Source organism: Eretmochelys imbricata, chromosome 21, assembly GCF_965152235.1.
Source record: "Eretmochelys imbricata isolate rEreImb1 chromosome 21, rEreImb1.hap1, whole genome shotgun sequence".
Classification (NCBI taxonomy): Eukaryota; Metazoa; Chordata; order Testudines; family Cheloniidae; genus Eretmochelys; species Eretmochelys imbricata.
In genome coordinates, this window is record NC_135592.1 from 13,581,947 (window position 1) to 13,603,150 (window position 21,204).

The 21,204-nt window shown below is 52.0% G+C and overlaps 1 protein-coding gene across 1 annotated transcript; it reads right to left on the reverse strand.

Moving 5' to 3' along the window:
* Positions 1–544: 544 nt before the first annotated feature.
* Positions 545–16,858, reverse strand: CSF1 (colony stimulating factor 1). Its single transcript, XM_077839533.1, has 8 exons — positions 16,784–16,858; positions 11,011–11,139; positions 6,509–6,571; positions 5,892–6,071; positions 4,550–4,727; positions 1,679–2,823; positions 902–957; positions 545–599 (listed from the first exon to the last, which is right to left on the reverse strand). Exons 1-8 carry the CDS (start codon positions 16,856–16,858, stop codon positions 545–547), a joined length of 1,881 nt encoding a protein of 626 aa, XP_077695659.1.
* Between the last annotated feature and the right edge of the window lie 4,346 nt (positions 16,859–21,204).

Below are 21,204 nucleotides of genomic sequence, written 5' to 3' on the forward strand. Positions count from 1 at the left end.
AATTCTGCCAATGCACAGCAAGGGACAGACTCCAGACCCTTCTCCCCTAGCCGGGCTGGCCCTGTCAGGGCTCCCAGGAGCAACCCGAGCTGGAACTCAGCACTGACTCAGATGCCCCCAGAAGCGCATTTGCGGAGTAGGTAGAGGACAATTTCAGAGCCACTTTTCAGAGCAGAACTGCCCTTTCCAGCTGAACAGATCCCTGGCTGGCAGAAGCCTGATCTACCCCTGCCAGCCCCGATCCAGGTTAATGGCCTTACGCCCAGTTCTGCCCGTGCTGAATGTGGGTCCCAGACAGGAACCAGACGGTGACAATTAAATTCCCCGTTGCTAAGGGCCTTGTACAACAGCTAGGAAACCTGGAATCAATTTCCAGGTGCTTAAGCTGCCAAGCAATAAGCTGGCAGCCTTGTGCTCAGTGCCTGGCTGAATATTAACCCCAGGGTCTGCGTGAGCCATTCCGAACCCCCCGCTGTGCCAGGCTGCAGGAGTGGGGCCCGATTTAAAAGGGGGCTGTCGTCCGGATAAAGTGGGGCACCTTACCTCATAGCTCGCCCTGCACCTGCAGCTCCAGAGGCTCCTCCGCTCCATTCAGCGGACTGCAAAGAGAAGCAATATCCAGGGGTTCAAACCAACGCCAGGGGCTGAATGCGGGAAGAAGGTTCAGCTGGTGATGCCCACCCATGCCCCACAGGAGGGGGATGCCTAGTGCCCCTTGCTGCCAGGCAGCCACTCATGGGCCATGCGGGGGCTGGGTCTGCAGCAGGCTCTTGGGCCAAGCGCTCCAAGTTGGGAGGCCAGAGGGATAGGACACTGCATGCCAGAGAAGAAGCCACAAAGCCCACTGAGACCCAGAGGAGGAGAAGCCCCAGTTTTGCAGCCCTAGGTCACAGCCTCTCACCTTCCCTCCTGCTCTTCTAGGTCATTCCCTCTCCGCTGCAGCCGTCCCTCCTGGGTCTGTGTGAGGGAAGTAGAAGGATCAGTCTTGGACTGGTCGGGAGCCTAGGTAGGGGTCTGTGCTGCCCATGAGGGGGGAAGCTCCTGAGCCCTTTCTATCCCCTTCTCCCTGCAGTGAGCAGTGCCTTGGGGGGGAGAGGGGTGAACAGACAGGCTCTCCTGTGGGAGGTGGCAGCCAGGGTGAATAGCTGGGACTGGAGTCTCTTTCCCACCCCAGACATCCCCCTCGGGCCCCATCCCCCACTGCAGTCATAGCCCTAAACACACTCCCATGGGGCAGGGGGATGGGACGTTCCTAGTTACGAGAACTGCTCTCCCCACACTCTACCCTTCCACCTGAGCCCCTCAGTGCTTTTCAGTCCCTGATGAGTGTGCCCTGCAAGGTATTTTACAGCGAGGGAAACTAAGGCAGAGAGCGATTTGGGGCGGGCGGGGGAGTGACTTGTCCAAAGCCACCTCACAGAGCTGGGAACAGAACCCAGGCCTCCTGACTCCCAGCCTCCAGCTCTAACCACTCGAGACACTGTCTCAGCGCTTGGGTGGGGTGGGGTGGGGTTTTCCCCAGGTGCGCACACCTACTTGGTTGACAGGAAGGGGCTGAGAGAGGATGTGTCTTTAACCCACTAGCCAGCACTGCCCACAAGACACCCCTCTGCCCGCCCTGGGAGCTGCTGGGACCAGCCAACGTGTCCCGGTGGGGGTGGCTTGGTGAGGCGCTTACCCTGGATCGATGCTTGTAGAAGAGCAGGCCTCCGACAGCCAGCAGAATCGCCACGGTCGCCAGGACTGCTACCAGCACATAGGACATGACCTCCCGCTGGGTCTCCTTGGGCTGCGCCTCCTTCCTGCGGTGGTCTGTGTTCGGAGGAAGGATGTTAAGGTCAGGGATGGGCCCCGCCAGGCTGTCGTCGAGCTCTCTGAACCTGGGCAGCCCCCCTGTTCTCTTTCCTCGGAGCTCCGTGGTGCGCTGCACGTCTGGGGCTTTGCCTTGCCCTGCTGGGTGCAGAGGACTCGCCCCGGGGGGCGTCTCTGGGGCAGTAGGGCGGTCAGTGGTAGCAGACATCCTGGAGAACCGGTGCTGCACTACAGAGAGGGGCTCACTGTGCAGGGGGGTCACTAATCGGCCACCGGGGTCTGCTCCTGAGGCCTCCGCTGCTTCGGATGTCAGGGCTGGGCTGGACCCGGCATCGGCACTGCTGGGATCTATCAGGTGGGTGCTCGGCTCTGCTGCTGAGAATGCCCAGATGGCTTGGGTGATGTCTTCTCCTGCCCATGGCTGGGTCGGCTTGGCGCTGGGGGAGGAGTCCGGTGAACCAGGCTTGCGGAGGAACAATCTGAGCCCAGTCGGCCATGCCTGGACTTGCTCAGCCTCTGTCCTGGTGCGATGGATCTCTTCCCTCTGTAGCGTCTCTCCACCAGAGGCCGGGAGGCTGGAAGGGGAGGTGAAGACATCCTCGGTGCTAGGGGGCTCCCGGCTGGGAGGTTCGGTTAGGTCCAGGAGTGATTCAGTGCGGACGGACGCGCTGCCAGGTCCCTGTGATGCTGATGCTAGCTCCAGGTCTGCTGGTGGTGAGGACACACTGGCAGAGATGCCAGCCCAGACCCCCTGGATCTCCAGAGCAACCAGGGCTTGGTGCGTGCTCCTGGATACCCTGGGTTTGGCGCTGCTGTCTGACTTGACTGGGCTCTGCATGGCACCAGGCTGGCTGTGGGCCAGGCGGGTGCTGGCAGCCGCCTCCTTGCTGCCCAGGCTGGGTACAGTGGAAGGGAAGGGCTTGGTGGCCAAGGCTGGGTGGGGAGAGGCTTGGGGTCCCCCACGAGGGGAGTTTGGGGATGGACAGTTGCAGTCACGGTCAGTCACCACACCTGAAAGAACCAGAGAGAGAGAGAGAGAAAGGCCATAGGGTAACCAGCCTCCAGGAAGAGCAGGGAACAGCCTTTAGGGTCGGCTCAATCCCTTTCCCCGCCCCAGGACCCAGCTTTAGCTTGGGTGGGCTGGTGTCAGAGCCACTGAAACGAGGCCGAAGTGAAACAGGAGGCAGGGGAGAGAGAGAGTCCGGAATGAGGGGGCGGGGGGGACAGCGGCGGGCAGAGCAAAAAGAGGGAGCGGTGAGGCGAATTGAGCTGCCCAGAGAGGCTGCGAGACGCAGACCCGCGAGCAGCGCACAGAGAGCAGCCCGTGCCCTGGGGAGTGGAAGCGATTAGCGAGAAAGAAGGGGTCAAGAAGGCGCACAGCCAGCAGGCCAGGGGACAGAGGGAGAGGTGGTGGGGCAGGGCCGGCGCACGGAGATCGGGGCTGTGATTGTTAGTGTGCCCAAGCAAGGCAGCGTCCACATTGCAGCAGGCCCTTGTCCAGAGGCAGTGGAGGGTCTGAGGCTCATGTCGTCACCAGCAGCAGCAGCCCAAGCAACAGGATCAGTGGGAGGGGAGTGTTAGTTTCACCGAGTCCCCTCGTCTCAGTCACAAGACCCAGGACAGATCCTACTGGTGGGGAGGACGGACGGGAGCTTCTTCTTGGCATGCATGCAAACATATCACACGTAACATGGACCCAGACACAGGCAGGCCGCAGGGACAGATAAGAGCACTGCATCTTCCACTCTGCCTTGACCAAGTGCCGCCCCCCTGATCAGAGCCAGGTAGCCGGAAGCCAGGAAAAATTCTCCACTGTACAGATGGGGAAACCAAGGCACAAGGAGGGAACGTGACTTGGCCCGTGTGTCGGTGGCAGAGAGCAGCCAGGAGTCCTGCCTCCCAGAGCTGGGCCCGAGCCACGAGTCCGTCCTTACTCCCAGACGAGCCACTGCAGATAAAAACGACTAGGCCCCAAACCTGCAGCCCTGGCTGAGTCAGGTTTGAGGTTTTCTTGGAGCTTTTCTCACGTTGCTAATTTCTGCTCCTGCCTGTGAACTTCCTGGTTTCGGCAGAAATACCGCAAACGAGGTTGTTGTATTTGCAGTACGACAGCCAAACTCACAGCCCTAGAGAGCCATCCAGCTCGCTTCTCAGAGCAAAGAGTGAGAAAACCACTTCCAAAACAACTTCCCAATTTGGGGGCCTGTCTCTGACCCAGGGGCGCGGGAACAATTTGCACAGTGGGGGGTGCTGAGAACCATTGAACCAAACTGTAAACCCTGGATAGGATGGAAACCACTTCAAGCCAGGGGGTACGACAGCACCCCTAGCTCCAGCACCTATGTTCTGACCCGAAACTTTGGAGCTTTCTCCCTCATCAGCAGTCACACAAATGGACACACACGCACACACAAATACATGCATGCACAGAGAAATGCAGAAAAACACACAGGGAAGCACAGTCATAAAGACAGGCACATGGGTGCAATCCAGTGCAGATGCATGTGAGCATACAACATATATACACACCCTTGTGATGCCACAAACAATATGCACACCCATTCACAGGGACAAACGCTCGCACGCACACAATCATGCTCCTGTGTAAAAGCTGCAGTCTCATAATGGTATAAATCTTCACAACGATCAGGCATGTGAATCCACTGCCCTGGCTGGTGCTAGAGGATGCAGCTCAAGAGGAGGTGGCGCGGGGAGATCAGCTGTCCTAGTTTCTTACCTGGAGACGGCAGTTCCTTTTTCGGGGCGTCAGAACACTTCTGGTAGGTTTTGCTGCAATCGCGTTTGAAATCCACATCTTTGGATAAGAGGACCATAACTCGGTGAAAGAAATTCTTCACCAGCTGTAGCATCTTCTCGGGAGGCATGGAGAACTCCTTGGAGCAGGCCTGGGAGAGCTAAGCAGAGAGCAGGGATCAGCAGCCAGGAGACAACCCAGAGAGCAGAAACTGGGTCAAACTCCCCCTCGTCCTACAATTGCCAAATCGCTAGAAGCACCAGGTACCACACATGGTCTGACTCTCCCCTCGCAGCTCTACGGCAATCAGTGAAACTGATCGGTGTAAACACGGTCTGAGGGAAAGATCAGGACCACTGAGTCTGATCCCCTTCTCATTGAAATCAATGGGAGTCTTCCCATGTCCCCCTCAATGAGATCAGAATCGGGCCCATTCAGTGTGATCCTACTCCCGTTGAAATCAGTGGGAGATTGGTCACTTCTACCAGCGAGAGCTGGCTCAGGCCCATTTACACCCAGGCTGGGATTCCAGGGGCTCTTGGCAGGAGCAAACGCAGGTAGAAAAGGATTAGGGAAAAGACTGAGCTCGGATGGTGACCCGGTTGGTGCTTGGGCCCTTTGGGTGACTCTGGCCTAGAGCAGTCTACAGCCAAAGTCACGGCTTTCTGCTGGGAGCAGAGTCTGATACGTCTGAGGCTGCAGAGCAAAGTCCTGTAAGTCCTTGTGCTTGCGCGCATGCGGAGAATCCCGTTCCACCCCGCTCAGGATCCCACCCCCACCAGTGTGGCTCTGGGAGTCTCTCAAGAGCCCCTGAGGCTGCTGTTTTCACAGGGGAGGCTCCAGCCGACAGCCAGGGAGGCTGGGAATATTCCCAGCTTTGCACTTCCTGCTCTGCTCTTTCATCTGCCAGGCCGGGGACCCTCTGACCCCAGCTCCAGCTTTAATTAGCCCAGTGTGAGGTTAATGATCATTCCCAGCCAACAGCAACCACCGGTCACATATTCGGACACAGCCTGGAAAGCCTTCACAGAATCAGAGAAGATCAGGGTTGGAAGGGACCTCAGCAGGTCACCTAGTCCAACCCCCTGCTCAAAGCACGACCAACCCCAACAACATCATCCACAGGGGCCACCCTCCAGAGTCCACGTGGTCACCCTCAGTGCTCTGGGAGTTAGTCTTTTCCCAATATGGACATCCACCCAGCTTCCTAGAGCAGCAGGGACCAGCCTGAACCAAACCGCTCCATTCCACTGAGGGCTGCGAGCCCTCCTCTTGTCCCTGTGCCCATTAACCTGCGGATCCGCAGCTGGTTCTCAGAATGTACCTCACGCTCATGATCATCCTGGTCGTCAATGCACGGAACTTCATTCTCGTCGATTTTCTTGTACATGTTTTGCACGTCTTTTGTCTTGTTAAAATTATCGGAGTTCTTCTTGAATTTCATTTTGTCAAGGATGTCCTCCAGCCGAGGGAAAGCCGCTTTGACAAAGCAGATGGGGTCACCCTGGGACGCAAACATGGACAGGTTATTGGCTGCAATACAGAACTGGCCCCTTGTGTGTAAGTTATACTGGCTTTCCTCCCTCCTCCCAAGGCCCTAGTTCAGAGGTGATGTGTGAGGGAAGTCAGTTACACTTCAGCAAGTGGGCCAAAGAGCTTCCTTCCTTAAGGAAGAATTACCACCGCCATTTTGCAAAAGGGAAACTGAGGCATGGAGCGATTAAATGAGTTTCCAAAAATCACATAGGGAGTCTGTGACCAAGATGGAAATCAAGCCCAGCTCTCTGAAGGCTTAGGCTACAGGCCCCTCCTTTCTCTCCAGGCTGCTGAGACTCCCCTCTGGATTTACAGCTCCTCCCATCGCCGGGGCTAATGCACAAGCTGCCATCCCAAGGAATTGCTAGGCTCAGGCTAGCAGCTGATCAGACAAAGTCCACTCACCAATTGCAGCTCATCAATGAACTCAAAGGAGACGTGACAGGACATCAGCATCTGGGAGTCAATCTGCGAAAGAGAAGCATAAAGTCACACTGCAGCCCCTTAACAGGAATCCAGCCAGGCTGCCGCTCCCCTTTAAGCAGGCACCTGATAATTGCACCAGCCCCTAGGGCCTGCAGAGAGGAGAATCTGCAGAGCAGGATGAACCCAGCTGCTCTGGATAGGATCAGTGCAGGGAACCATACAAGGGCTGAAGCCAGGGGGCTGTTAGCACCACAGGACGGGACTCCGTGCACTATGTACAGGGCTCCCGAGCATTATAGGTTCACTTCCTGGGACTAGAGATCCAGCTCAGCATCTATCAATCATTTGAACACATACTAAATACACTCTTCCACTCAATCATTTTTTAAAACCAGATCCCTGCCCCTGCTCTGCAGACATGCTCATGATTACAGAGTATCTCTCGTCACAGAGGAATTTGCCCTAATGTCCTGGCCAAAATTTTCTCCCCTGTGTCACTCAGCTGCAGCTCATCACCCCATACACAGCTGCATTTTAGGAGTGGATGCAGGGTTTTTTTTTGGTAACATGCTTTGGATCCTTGTTGCTGGAAGGCACAATATAACTGTGAGATGTTGTTATTCCATGCAGTTCACTGGAGGTCCAGAGGGTAAACAGATATAATGAAGGAACAAGCAGTTCTGTGAAGAGGCGTAGCCCTGATGAGGCTATGAGCATTCCCAATCCTCGTCCAAACAAACAAGAAGCAGTCGCCCTTCTTCATCAGGGGCCAGGATCTGCCTTGTCAGAGGAAAGCAAAAGGCCACAAAAATCAACCCCGCTGCCCCCTGGCTCTTCACATGCTGACTCAGCACTTTACAGAATAACTTTGCAGGGGAGCTGAGTGCAACAGCGCCCACATCTGACCAAGGCCCTGAGTGACAGGGGTTTTCAATTTCAGGATGAAAAGCTCTCCTCCGGGGAGTACTCCGAGTCTGCGTTCCAGGCTGGGAAAAAACAGGGCTGCCAGGAGAGCATGTATTATTGGGAACAATTGTTTCATTCTCCACTGGGCCTGTGGTGAGGCGGTTGCTAGCAAACGCTTATTAGATACAAAGTAGAGCTGGCTGAGGCAGGCCAGGGATGGGGTGCGTGGCTGTGATCGCTGCAGAAGGCCGGAGAACGCAGGAGGGAAATCCTTTGATCAGTCCTGCTATCTTCGAGTTGGTTTCACGTGCCTGACTCTGACCTTTGTGCCCGAAGTAATGAGGATGGTGGCAGCCATCCAACTTGGGGAACATTCGACTTTGGACTCTGTCAGAGCTGGGACAGCAGCAACAACTGGATTAGTGACTGAATGCTGGGCTGGCGGCACAACATCTGGACTCACAGCCTGGCTCCTGGCACGGTATCTAAGCGCTTCATCTGGATCATTAGCGCAGTATTTACAGGGCGGTGGCCTGGTTGCCCGGTCACTCGCCCCCGTGCCAACTCTGTGGGGCCTGATTCTCCTCTCACTCCCCCTGGTGTGACTCAGGACTAACCCCATGACGTTCATGAAGTGATGGCGGTGCAAGTGAGATCTGAATGGGGCCCTGGCTAATTAATAAGGATATAGACTCATAGGGCCAGAAGGGACCTCGAGAGGTCATGTAGTCCAGTCCCCTGCACTCACGGCAGGGCTAAGTATTATCTAGACCGTCCCTGACAGGTGTTTGTCCGACCTGCTCTTAAACATCTCCAGCGATGGAGATTCCACCACCTCCCTCGGCAATTTATTCCAGGGCTTCACCACCCTGACAGGTAGGAAGTTTTTCCTAATGTCCAACCTAAACCGCCCTGGCTGCAATTTAAGCCCATTGCTTCTTGTCCTAGCCTTAGGGATTAAGAAGAACAATTTTTCTCCTTCCTTGTAACAAGCTTTTATGTACTTGAAAACTGTTCTCATGTACCCTCTCAGTCTTCTCTTTGCCAGACTAAACAAACCCAATTTTTTCGATCTTCCCTCACAGGCCATGTTTTCTAGGCCTTTAATAATTTTTGTTTCTCTTCTCTGAACTTTCTCTAATTTGTCCACATCTTTCCTGAAATGTGTCCAGTTCTGGGCGTCACAATACTCCAGTTGAGGCCTAATCAGCGCAGAGTAGAGCGGAAGAATTACTTCTCTTGCTTACAACACTCCTACTAATACATCCCAGAATGAGGTTTGCTTTTTTTGCAACAGTGTCACACTGTTGACTCATATTTAGCTGGTGATCCACTATGATCCCCATATCCCTTTCCACAGTACTCCTTCCTAGGCAGTCAGTTCCCATTTTGTATGTGTGCAACTGATTGTTCCTTCCTAAGTAGAGTTCTTTGCATTTGTTCTTATTGAATTTCATCCTATTTACTTCAGACCATTTCTCCAGTTTGTCCAGATCATTTTGAATTTTAATCCTATCCTCCAAAGCACTTGCAACCCCTCCCAGCTTAGTATCGTCCACAAACTTTATAAGTGTACTCTGTATGCCATTATCTAAATCATTGATGAAGATACTGAACAGAACCGGACCCAGAACTGATCCCTGCAGGACCCCACTTGTTATGCCCTTCCAGCATGACTGTGAACCACTGATAACAGCTCTCTGGGAATGGTTTTCCAACCAGTTATGCACCCACTTTATAGTAGCTCCATCTAGGTTGTATTTCCCTAGTTTGTTTATGAGAAGGTCATGCAAGGCAGTATCAAAAGCTTTACTAAAGTCGAGATATACCACATCTACCGCTCCCCCCATCCACAAGGCTTGTTACCCTGTCAAAGAAAGCTATCTGATTGGTTTGCCACAATTTGTTCTTGACAAAGCCATGCTGACTGTTACTTATCACCTTATTATCTTCTAGATGTTTGCAAATTGATTGCTTAATTATTTCCTCCATTATCTTCCTGGTTACAGAAGTTAAGCTGACTGCTCTGTAATTCCCTGGGTTGTCCTTATTTCCCTTTTTATAGATGGGCACTACGTTTGCCCTTTTCCAGTCTTCTGGAATGTTTCCCATCTTCCATGACTTTTCAAAGATAATTGCTAATGGCTCAGATATCTCCTTAGTCAGCTCCTTGAGTATTCTAGGATGCATTTCATCAGGCTCTGGTAATTGAAGACATCTAATTTGTCTAAATAATTTTAACTTAATTTAAAGGACACCCACTGCTGCAGCCAGTGAGAATCAGGAGGGAGAGCTGGAGACATCGCAGGAATTTCCTTTGATTTCTGACCCCGAATCAGCTGGATCCGTCCACAAATCATTTGTGATCCAGGGAGAAAAAAAAAAAACAGGCCTGCCAAACGCCGACTGGCCCTGTGTGCCCTCTTTGTACTTGCCTTCTGCCACTGATGCCCTGGCAGCATCCACCAGTATTCAGCCTTGTTAGGCTGTGCAGCAGCTGTGCAAGAAACAAGGCTGGGGAATTCCTCCCAGTACTGGAAGACCAGGAAGGTTCCTGGGTCAATCCCCTTGCAACTAATCCTGTCGGGGAACTGCCAGATTCCCAAGGTTAACCCTTCGGCAGCTGCAGATCTCGAGGGCTCCATCCTCCTCCTAAATGCTCACGAGGTTTACAATCCAGACTGAGTTCATTCCAAGGAAGGGCTAGGAAGTGCCTTCCCTATAAGTCTCCCTCTCCCTTCTGATGCAGAAGAAAGGAATGTGGGGCTGGGGCTTCAGGAGACCCCACACCTAAAAGACCAGCCTGCGATCAGCACAGCCTGGAATGCACCTGTGCACGACCCGTCACCCTGCGAACTGTGTCGGCAGGGTTTTGTCCAGGTAGAAAGGCATTCCTACCCCACTCCAGCATCTTATCTATCCGCCAGATATGACAGATGGGTAGATATCGATCTGTCTCCTGTCTACCCTTCTCTTTCCTTACTTCTGCGATCTCTCCCACATTTGCCTTCCCTTTCTCTTCCATCCTCACTCCTTCCCTGCCAGTGCCTGCGGGTTCACATCCCCATCCCAGTGATCCGGCCCATCCTCTATGCTGGAGCCAATGCTCATTTACAGCAAAGCCCAATCTAGGCCGGTGAGCAGAGAGGCTGTCCAGAGGACATCTCTGCTTCCCACAGCTATCACCACTGCTCACCTCCCTCTTGTTTTGATAGGTCTCTCCCCTGGATTTTTTGCTCCGTGTGGCAGCTTTGCTTCTGGATTGCCTATCATCGGTCTAATTCATGTGGGGCACAAAGACTGATCTCACCTGGGGCAGGGGCTGGTCGAACCTGCCGCCCCAGCTAATCTGGCCCCCTAGAGTCACTCTCCCATGGCATGAGTGCCTGTCTCAGGCATCAAACTCAGCAGGTACCATTCTCACCTGGCGGAGGCGTTGGTCTTGTCGCGCATAAACCTGGAGCCCACCACGCACTCACCTAGCATGGACACCTGGCTAGCACCAGGCCCCAGCCTCACCCCCTAATGTTCCAGATCCCATCCCACCAGCCATGCTGGCTGGGCAGGATACTCACCAGCTCCTGCAGCTTATCCAGGTGCTTTTTGGTGATGATATTCTCACAGTAGCCTTTCTGCTCGGTTTCATGGATGCTGCAGGCGGCGAGGAGGAAGAAAGTCAGCAGGGTGCAGGAGACCGGGCATACCTGAGGAAGGGAGAAGTTGTCAGGAACCCCTGCCATCAGCGAATCCATGTCCCCGGGCTACCTGCTGCCCCCATGGCTAGCAGGCTCCAGGGCAGCATCCTAGCGCCGTTTCCTGTGGCTACCCCCTTGCCACCCCCTGGAAACAGCCTTTGCAGTGGATCTCTTTGTGCCAGTCAGTGGATGTAGCACAATGCTGCCAGCCCCCATGGAGAGCCCTATGGATTCCCCCTCTCTCTGGCACATCTCGAGGAACTGCCTGGTTTGTCTGTCTCTCTGCCATACAAATCCTTCTCTCCCTCTGGAGTCAGCACCCTTCGCAATGCAGAGATGGTTAAGAGACATGTGGTGCTGGGGGGCATGGCACGGTAGGTGGGCATCGCGTGGCACTCCACTGGAAGGGTACAAGCTGCACTGATCTGCCCGAGTTGTGTGCCAGGAACTCGGGCCACGAATCCTTTTTAGTGGCACCCAAGAGTTCAGTCTGTGAACGCTTCTCCCCTCCCTGCTGGCCGTCCCGTCCCCCGCTCCCTCTCCAGGTCTGCTATTCTTAGAGGAGCAGGTCAGCTGAGCAGCCCCTGCTGGGAATTCCCCAGCCCTGCTGTCCCGGGGCCAGCTGAGCTGCTCTCTCAGAGCCAGGCTGCTGACAGACGCACGTGTGTACAAGCCCCTCCGTGCAGAGCAGGAAACCACAGCTCCTGCCACCAGCGCACCACCAGTCGCTGTCTCGTCCTGTCTTCTCCGCCCCATCACTCAGCCATTCATTGCCTTTCGCACCCCCTCCGTTGCTCTTCACACCCTCTTCTCACCCCTCTCTCGTGCACCACCTCCCAACGCTTGCACCCCTTCTTCCTCCCTCCTCCAACCCCTCTTCTGCTTCCCCATCTGTCTCTTTCCCACCGCCCCTCCAGCTCTCACTCACCCCTGCAATCTCTCCCTTCCCTTTCTCGTCTCCTGAGAAGAATCTTAATTCACGGACCTCCTCAAATCCATCCATCTCAGAGCCAGCTGCAAATGTGTCCTCCCTTTCCAGGACCCCTCACTGCCCCTCCGTGTCACAGCACTCCAGCCCTGAGCGTCTCTTTGCACCTCCTTTCACATTGCCCCATCACTGAGTCACGTCTCTCCGTATAAGTAGTGGCGAGGCGTTAGCTCCATGAACTCTTTTACACACAATACAGTTAGTCTGTGGAACTCATTGCCACAATGTATCAGAGAAGCCAGAATCTTAGCAGGATTCCAAAAGGGACTGGACATTTATGTGGATAATGAAACCACCCAGAGTCACAAAAGCAAATACTAAAGAAATAACCAAGAGGCTGGGAAGGGCTATAAACCTGCCTACTTCATGGCACAACCACCCTCGAACTGACTGGGGTCGGGAGGAAACATTCCCAGGGGAAGGTTAACCCAGGAGTGGAGGGTTTCTGGCTCCTTTCTCAGAAGCAGCTGATGCTTGTCCCAGTTGGACACAGGATCCTGGGCTAGAGGGCCGTTCTTATGTTCCTATGGCATTAGCTTAGAATTAGAATAAAATATCAGGGTTGGAAGGGACCTCAGGAGGTCATCTAGTCCAACCCCCTGCTCAAAGCAAGACCAATCCCCAATTTTTGCCCCAGATCCCTAAATGGCCCCCTCAAGGATTGAACTCACAACCCTGGGTTTAGCAGGCCAATGCTCAAACCACTGAGCTATCCCTCCCCCTGTAACCTCCCACCCTGGAACTCAAATGCTTTCAGGGAGCTGGATCCATGGACCCTTCCATTAAGTCCAGTGGGGTTTGGAACAGATGCAGAAGGGTACAGCAATGCCTTCTCTGAGCAGGGCACTCATGGGACCTCCTGCACTGTGATCCACGTGCTGTCAGGCGTGATCCTGGCAGACATAGATTCATAGATATTAAGGTCAGAAGGGACCATTATGATCATCTTGTCTGACCTCCTACACAATGCAGGCCACAGAATCTCACCCATCCACTCCTGCGATAAACCTCTCACCTGTGTCTGAGCTATTGAAGTCCTCAAATCATGGTTTAAAGACTTCACGGTGCAGAGAATCCTCTGTAGCATGGGGCATGGGTCACTCGCTGGAGGAAGGTGAAAAACCCCCAGGGCTTCTTCCAATGTGCCCTGGAGGAAAATTACTTCCCGACCCCAAATATGGCGATCAGCTGAACCCTGAGCATATGGGCAAGATTCACCAGCTAGGTACCCAGGAAAGAATTCTCTGTAGTAACTCAGATCCAACCCCATCTAACATCCCATCACAGGCCATTGGGCCCATTTACCATGAATAGTTAAAGATCAATTAATTGCCAAAATCATGTTATCCCATCATACCTTCTCCTCCATAAACATATTGGGTTTAATCTTGAAGCCAGATAGATCTTTTGCCCCCACTGCTTCCCTTGGAAGGCTATTCCAGAACTTCACTCCTCTGATGGTTAAAAACCTTCGTCTAATTTCAAATCTAAACTTCCTGATGGCCAGTTTATATCCATTTGTTCTCGTGTCCACATTGGTACACAGCTTAAATAATTCCTCTCCGGTATTTATCCCTCTGATATATTTATAGAGAGCAATCATATCTCCCCTCAGCCTTCTTTTGGTTAGGCTAAACAAGCCAAGCTCCTTGAGTCTCCTTTCATAAGACAGGTTTTCCATTCCTCGGATCATCGTAGTAGCCCTTCTCTGTGCTTGTTCCAGTTTGAATTCATCCTTCTTAAACATGGGAGACCAGAACTGCACACAGTATTCCAGGTGAGGTCTCACCAGTGCCTTGTATAACGGTACTAACCCCTCCTTATCTCGACTGGAAATACCTCGCCTGATGCATCCCAAGACCACATTAGCGGCTCATAGTCATCCTGTGGTCAACCAATACTCCAAGGTCCTTCTCCTCCTCTGTTACTTCTAATTGATGCGTCCCCAGTTTATAACTAAAATTCTTGTTATTAATCCCTAAATGCATGACCTTACACTTCTCACTATTAAATTTCATCCTATTACTATTACTCTAGTTTACAAGGTCATCCAGATCCTCCTGTATGATTTCCCGGTCCTTCTCTGAATTGGCAATACCTCCCAGCTTTATATCCTCCGCAAACTTCATTAGCACACTCCCACTTTTTGTGCCGAGGTCAGTAATAAAAAGATTAAATAAGATTGGTCCCAAAACCGATCCTTGAGGAACTCTACTGGTAACCTCCCTCCAGCCTGACAGTTCACCTTTCAGTAGAACCCGCTGTAGTCTCCCTTTTAACCAATTCCTTATCCACCTTTCAATTTTCCTATTGATCCCCATCTTTTCCAATTTAACTAATAATTCCCCATGTGGCACCGTATCAAACGCCTTACTGAAATCTAGGTAAATTAAATCCACCATGTTTCTTTTGCTTAAAAAATCTGTTACTTTCTCAAAGAAGGAGATCAGGTTGGTTTGGCACAATCTACCTTTTGTAAAACCATATTGTGTTTTGTCCCATTTACCATTGACCTCAATGTCCTTAACTACTTTCTCCTTCAAATTTTTTTCCAAGACCTTGCATACTACAGATGTCAAACTAACAAGCCTGTAGTTACCCGGATCACTTTTTTCCCCCTTTCTTAAAAATAGGAACTATGTTAGCAATTCTCCAGTCATACGGTACAACCCCTGAGTTTACAGATTCATTAAAAATTCTTGCTAATGGGCTTGCAATTTCATGTGCCAATTCCTTTAATATTCTTGGATGAAGATTATCTGGGCCCCCTGATTTAGTCCCATTAAGTTGTTCGAGACATGGCAGAGGATCCCCAACCAGGGCACTCCAACCTCCAAGGGCTACAGGGAAAACACAGGGCAACCCTGGTGTGACTCTCTTGAAACCAGTGGGATATAAATGGATGGGTAAATGAGATAAGTAGAAAATAGATTAGATAGCTATGTACTGTATTATAATAATAATGAGAGAGAGAGATGCACTGTATGGGGATAGATAGAGAGATAGACCATAGTATACGGATTGATCTAAGATCGAGGTAGACAGATCAGAATACTAAGTTCTATTTGTCTAGCTAACTATCCTCCTAGATCTTAGTATACCGATTAATCAATCTAGCTAGCTAACTAGCTAGATCAATATACTAAGATCTAGGAGGATGGATTGGGTAGCTAGCTAGCTAAATATATTAAGATCTAGGAAGAGAGTTAGCTAGATAGATCAATTGATCAATCAATATACTATCTTGCTAACTCTCCTACTAGATCTTAATACACTGATCTAGCTAGCTAACCGCTTATCCATTCTTATCTTAATATACTGGTCTAGCTAGCTAGATTGATCAGAAAAGGAAGACTTAAGAGAATGAATAGATAGATGGACAGACAGACATTTAGTATACTGTTCTAGTTAGCTACCTATCATAGAATCATAGAATATCAGGGTTGGAAGGGACCTCAGGAGATCATCTTCTAGTCCAACCCCCCTGCTCAAAGCAGGGCCAATCCCCAACTAAATCATCCCAGCCAGGGCTTTGTCAAGCCTGACCTTAAAAATATCTAAGGAAGGAGATTCCACCACCTCCCTAGGTAACGCATTCCATTCCAGGGGCTATCAATCCTCCTAGATCTTAGTATTCTGATCTATCTAGCTAGCTCAGTCATTTGATGAATCAGTATGCTAGGACAAAAAGAAAAGGAGGACTTGTGGCACCTTAGAGACTAACCAGTTTATTTGAGCATAAGCTTCTGTGAGCTACAGAGATAAGAAAGCTCATGCTCAAATAAATGTGTTAGTCTCTAAGGAGCCACAAGTCTTCCTTTTCTTTTTGCGAATACAGACTAACACGGCTCCTACTCTCAAACCTAGCCTAGGACAGTTAGTTAGCTAGATAGACTTGTCCTTTAAGTGCCGTACTCCAACAGGGTGAGGGGATCCCAGGCAAGCAGCCCACTCAAAGGGGTCAAACAGAGTCCTCTGGGAGGAGTTCTCTCCAAACCATTCCCAAGCTCCTTGTCAGGCCCAGGCTGTGACAAGCTTCCCAGGCAGGTGACAAGGCTTCCCAGCCTTGTGCATGCCCCTGCGTGCACCCGCTCCCTCTCCCCGGTATGAAGATCTCTCTCTTGGCTTAGCCCCCATTGCATTTTACAAAACAACGCACACAGGAAAGTTTGCCCCAACTTAGCTTTAAGCCCCTGCCCTGCCAGCGCACAGCGCGAGCAGAAGAGCGAGGGCCTGCGGGGAAAGGACCTGTTGTCTCCATCCAAAGGCACAGCCCAGCAGAGCGAAGGAGCAAGCAAAAGGAGGAGTGGCAGGCGAAGGCAGAGAGCGCCGCTCGGAGTTTGCTCCTGCAGGACTGCGCTCAGCCAGGACCGTCCTTCCAGCCCCCGATAACCCCGGGCCCGCCAATAACGACAATCGCCCCTAACGACAGCGCACGGTGAGGGGGCGCCCCAAAGGGACTTAGGCGCCTCCAGCCCTTGGCGGGCGGGAGCGAGGCGCCTAACGCCCTTGGTGCGCCCCGGGGCTTTCAGCGCAGCCGGGGCCGGCCGAGGGGCGCGCAGCCGGGGAAGCAGCGGGAGCGAAGGCAGGGCAGGGAGCGCAGCGGAGCCACACGTGCCGCCGCCGGCAGCAGCCGCCGCCGCCCGGATCTGCCAGCGCCCCTACCTTGGGGCCGAGCCGGGCCGCCGGGGCCGCCGCCCGCGGGCCTTCCACCTCCTGGGCGCGGAGCTGCGCAGCCATCGCGGCTGCCGCGGGGAAGGAAGCGGCACTGGGCGCGGCGCGGCGGGGAAGCGGCGGCCGTCTCCTGCCTCCCTTCTCCTGGGCTCGGCCCTTTTATTGCCTCTCCGGAGCATGTGGTTTGTGGGAAATCACCTTGGCCGCCGGCCAGCGCTGGCAGCGAGCTCGCCCGGGCCTGGGCTTTTGTTTCCGCTGGCGGGGGCCGAACTGGGAAGGGGAGGGCGAGCTGCTGCCTTTACCTTGCAGCTCTCCCCCCCCCCCCGCCCCCGCTCCCCCCCCCGACACACTGGGGAGGGGGGGGTTCCCCGCAGGGCAGGAGCTCCCTGCTCCTCCCCAAAAGTTCCAAGCCTCGGAAAGGGGTTGGGGGGCCTGAAGTCAACTGAGCCAGGCTGGATCCTGGAGTGAAATGTGCCCCTGGGCCGCTGGGGCGACCGCCCAGGGGGGCACCGGTGCAGAGTCGGAGACTACGCCCGGCTGGCAGGGGAGCGCTGCATGGGTGGGGAGGGGGCAGATTTCTCCCTGCCCCCTCCTGGCAGAGGAACATGGGGCGAGGGGTGATGCACAGCTACTGGTCCCGTCCCCCCCCCCCGCCTTCAATGACCCTCTGTGCCCCCAGAGTGGGCTGTGATGGGGGGAGCGATGAAGTGAGCTGTAGCTCAGGAAAGCTTATGCTGGAATAAATTGGTTAGTCTCTCAGATGCCACAAGTCCTCCTGTTCTTTTTGCGGATACAGACTAACACGGCTGCTCCTCTGAAACCGAGCGCTCTGGGCATCCAGGGCACTTTCCCCACCTGGGCACAGGAAGGGCCCCGGGGGGGGGGGAGTGCAGGGGTTAGGGACAAAGGGGGCACGGTGCAGAGCCTCCCAGTGGAGATGGCGTTTGTAGCAAATGCCAGGATCAGTATGGCCTGCACTCTACTTCCCCAAACGAAATAAGCTATCCCACACCTGGGGGATGGAGGTGGTTCCTAACTCTGAAATGTTCGCAGCTCTGAACAAAACGTTCTGCTGGTTCCTTCGAAAGTTCACAACTGAGCATTGACTTAATGCAGCTTTGAAACGTCACCGTGCGAAAGCAAAAAGCTGCTGTCCCTTAATGTTTTTAGTAGTTTACATTTAACACAGGACTGTACTATATCCCCCCCCCCACCTACACTGTTTATTTCTGCTGCTGCCTGATCGCTTACTTCCGGTTCCAACTGAGGGGTTGACTGGTCAGTTCCTAACTCTGGTGTTCCTAACTCTGAGTTTCTCCTGTACGGGGGAAAGCCCTTTTATGCTGTTACAGCGGTGACTATATAAAAATGGCATCAAAACATCACACTGCTGGCCAACGTTACTCTGCCAGCCAATGTTTTAAGCATAGGCCTGGTTTTAGGGTGCATCTACACACTGCAAATATAAAAAAAGTGCGGTTAGAGAACCTCAGCGCTCAGGTCAGCTGATTTGGGGGCTAAAAACCAGCCTGTAGATGTTCCCACACAGGCTGCAGCCTGGACTCTGAGACCCCTCACCCCTTGCTGGGTTTCAGAGCTTGGGCTCCAGCCTGCAGGAACATCTACACAGCTGTCGTTAGCCCCCAGTGTGAGCCCGAGACAGTTGACCCGGGCCTCTGAGACTCACTGCTGGGTTTTGGATTTTTTTGCCATGTAGCCGTACCCTTAGTGAGCATGGGTCAGTTTCAGTCCAAAAACACTGCATTGTCATGAGCGTGGGTATATGTCTATGAGTTTGCATGTGTCTGTCTGTGAGAGACGTGTGCATATATATATGTGTGTGTGTGTAAATGGGTGTGCAATGTGCATGTGAATGATCATGTCTGTGTGTGGGGGGGGTGAGAGCATGTGTCTGGATTGGAATGTGCCTAGGATATGTGTGAAATATGTTTGCCAGTGAGCATGGATCTATGACAAAATGCACAAATATCGCAGAAACCCACTGTTACAGTCCTAGGGCAGAGAATTGCTCACGTAGTAGAGGAACATTGTCACTTGTCAGATCAAATCTGGTTTAACACACAGGTGGTTTTTAAGAACAATAGAAACCATCTTTCTATTACTTTGTTCTTTAAAAAGTTTCTTGGAAACAGCTGTTTGTAAGGAAGGAAACGTTTTCGCTGACCTGCAACTCAAAGAGTCACATGTACCGCAAAACGGAATGGACCATAAGAATTAATGAAACTGACTTCATTGACGCTCACTCTCGGAGGTGGGAGAAATTAACTGCATTGTCCAAGATTTCCCGTAAACCACATGCTTTGAGGAGACTGTATTAGGTCGAGAACAGAGGCAGGAGTTAGTCTCAAACTGGATCTTGAAAGTGACTGGAGACTTAAATAATTTAAGGTCTGATGAGTAACTTAGGTAAATTAATGTGTCTGTTTATAATATTCCCTTGTCATACCGATAATACATAAGAACGGCTATGCTGGGTCAGACCGAAGGTCCATCTAGCCCAGCATCCTCTCTTCTGACAGTGGCCAGTGCCAGGTGCCCCAGAGGGAATGAACAGAACAGGGCATCATCAAGTGATCCACCCCCTGTGGCCTATTCCCAGCTCCTGGCAAATTTGTTCAAATGCGTTTATATTTGTTCAAGTGTGTGTATATCTGATCACGGGCACCTATGTATGCCGATGTGTTTGTGTATCTACGTGCAGGTATGTCGACGGGTATGCTGATGCCTGTCTGTTAACGTCTGTACACAAGGAATGTCCGTGAATCGCCATATCTATGCGTGTGCCAGGGCATCTGCATGTGCATTGTTCATCTGTGTTCATTTGCCTCTGTGTGCAGTAGGTTTGGGACCGTGCTTGTGTGTCTGTATTTTGTGTGCACGCATGGATAAGGCATGCAAAGCTGTGAGTGTGTCAGTGTGATAATGTATACGCCTATGCTTCTGTGTGTACAACATATGTGCATCTGCGTCAGTGTGCATGAATCCACGTCCATATACATTATACGTGCATGTCTTATTCCAAAGTGTCGTTTAGTTCCCAGGGCTAGAATTGGAAGGCAGAACTGTGGGAGACTTGGGGTGTGTTTGGGTTGGTTCCATGACCCCCCAACACATGGCATGAGCACTGGTTTTAACAGCTGCCCCAGGTTGAGTCAGAGAGATTTTGGATAAATTCATCTTCGGGGCTCAGTGTCATTATATTAAAAATAGGAACTATGGGGGGGGGGGGAAACCCAAACCAGAAGGTCAAGATTTTCCATTCAGTAATCTGATCACATCTGTTTTCTTTGATTCACAGGGTAACATCACAGAGACAGAACTCAGCTGACACCAAGGGAGTGGCAGAGTGGTAGTGGGAGGGATGGAGTCCAAAGGCAAGAGAAAGGGAACCATTTGTATAGCCTAGGGACCAGATCCTCAGCTGGGGTCATGCAGTATACCCCACTGAAGTCAATGACTCATAGAATCACAGAAATATTGGGCTGAGGGCTGGAAGGGCCTCGAGAGGTCACTTACTCCAACCCCCTGTGCTGAGGCAGCCCCAAGCAAACCTAGAACGGCCCTGATAGGTATTTGTCAAACCTGTTCTTCGAAACCTCCAATGACCCGGACTCTCCAACCTTGAGTGGCAGCCTATTCCAGTGCTGAACTATCCTTATAGTTAGAAAGTTTTCCCTCCCATCTAATTTAACACTCCCCTGCTGCAGATTAAGCCCATTACTTCTTGTCCTACCTTCAGGAGAACAATTGATCTCTGTCCTCTTTACAACAGCCCTTAGTCCCCCTTCAGACTTCTTTTCTCAGTGCGGAACATGCCCAGGTTATTTTTAGCCCTTCCTCATAAGTCAGGTTTTCTAACATGTTTATCTTGTTGCTCTCCTCTGGTCTCTCTCCTGTATGTCTACATCTTTCTTAAAGTCTGGTGCCCGGAACTAACACAACACTCCAGCTGAGACCTCACTATTGCCAAGTAGAGCTGGACAATAATCTCCTGTGTTTTACATACAACACTCCTGTTCACACACACTGGGATAGCAGCCTTTCTTGCAACTGCATCACATTGTTGATTCTTTCAATTAGTGACCTACAGTAACCCCCAGATCCTTTTCTGCAATACTGCTGCCTAGCCCATTATTCCCCGTTTTACATTTGTGCATTTGATCTTTTTTCATCCTGAGTGCAATACATTTCACTTGTTTTTATTTACTTTCATCTTGTCGATTTCAGATCAATTCTCAAATTTGTCAAGGTTTTGTTTCGAATTCTAACCCTCTCCTCCAAAGTGCTAATAAACTTCCTCATCTGCAAATTTTATAAGTATGCTCTTCTCTCCAGTACTGGAATCATTAATGAAAATATTGAATAATTCCAGACCCAGGGCAGACTCCTGA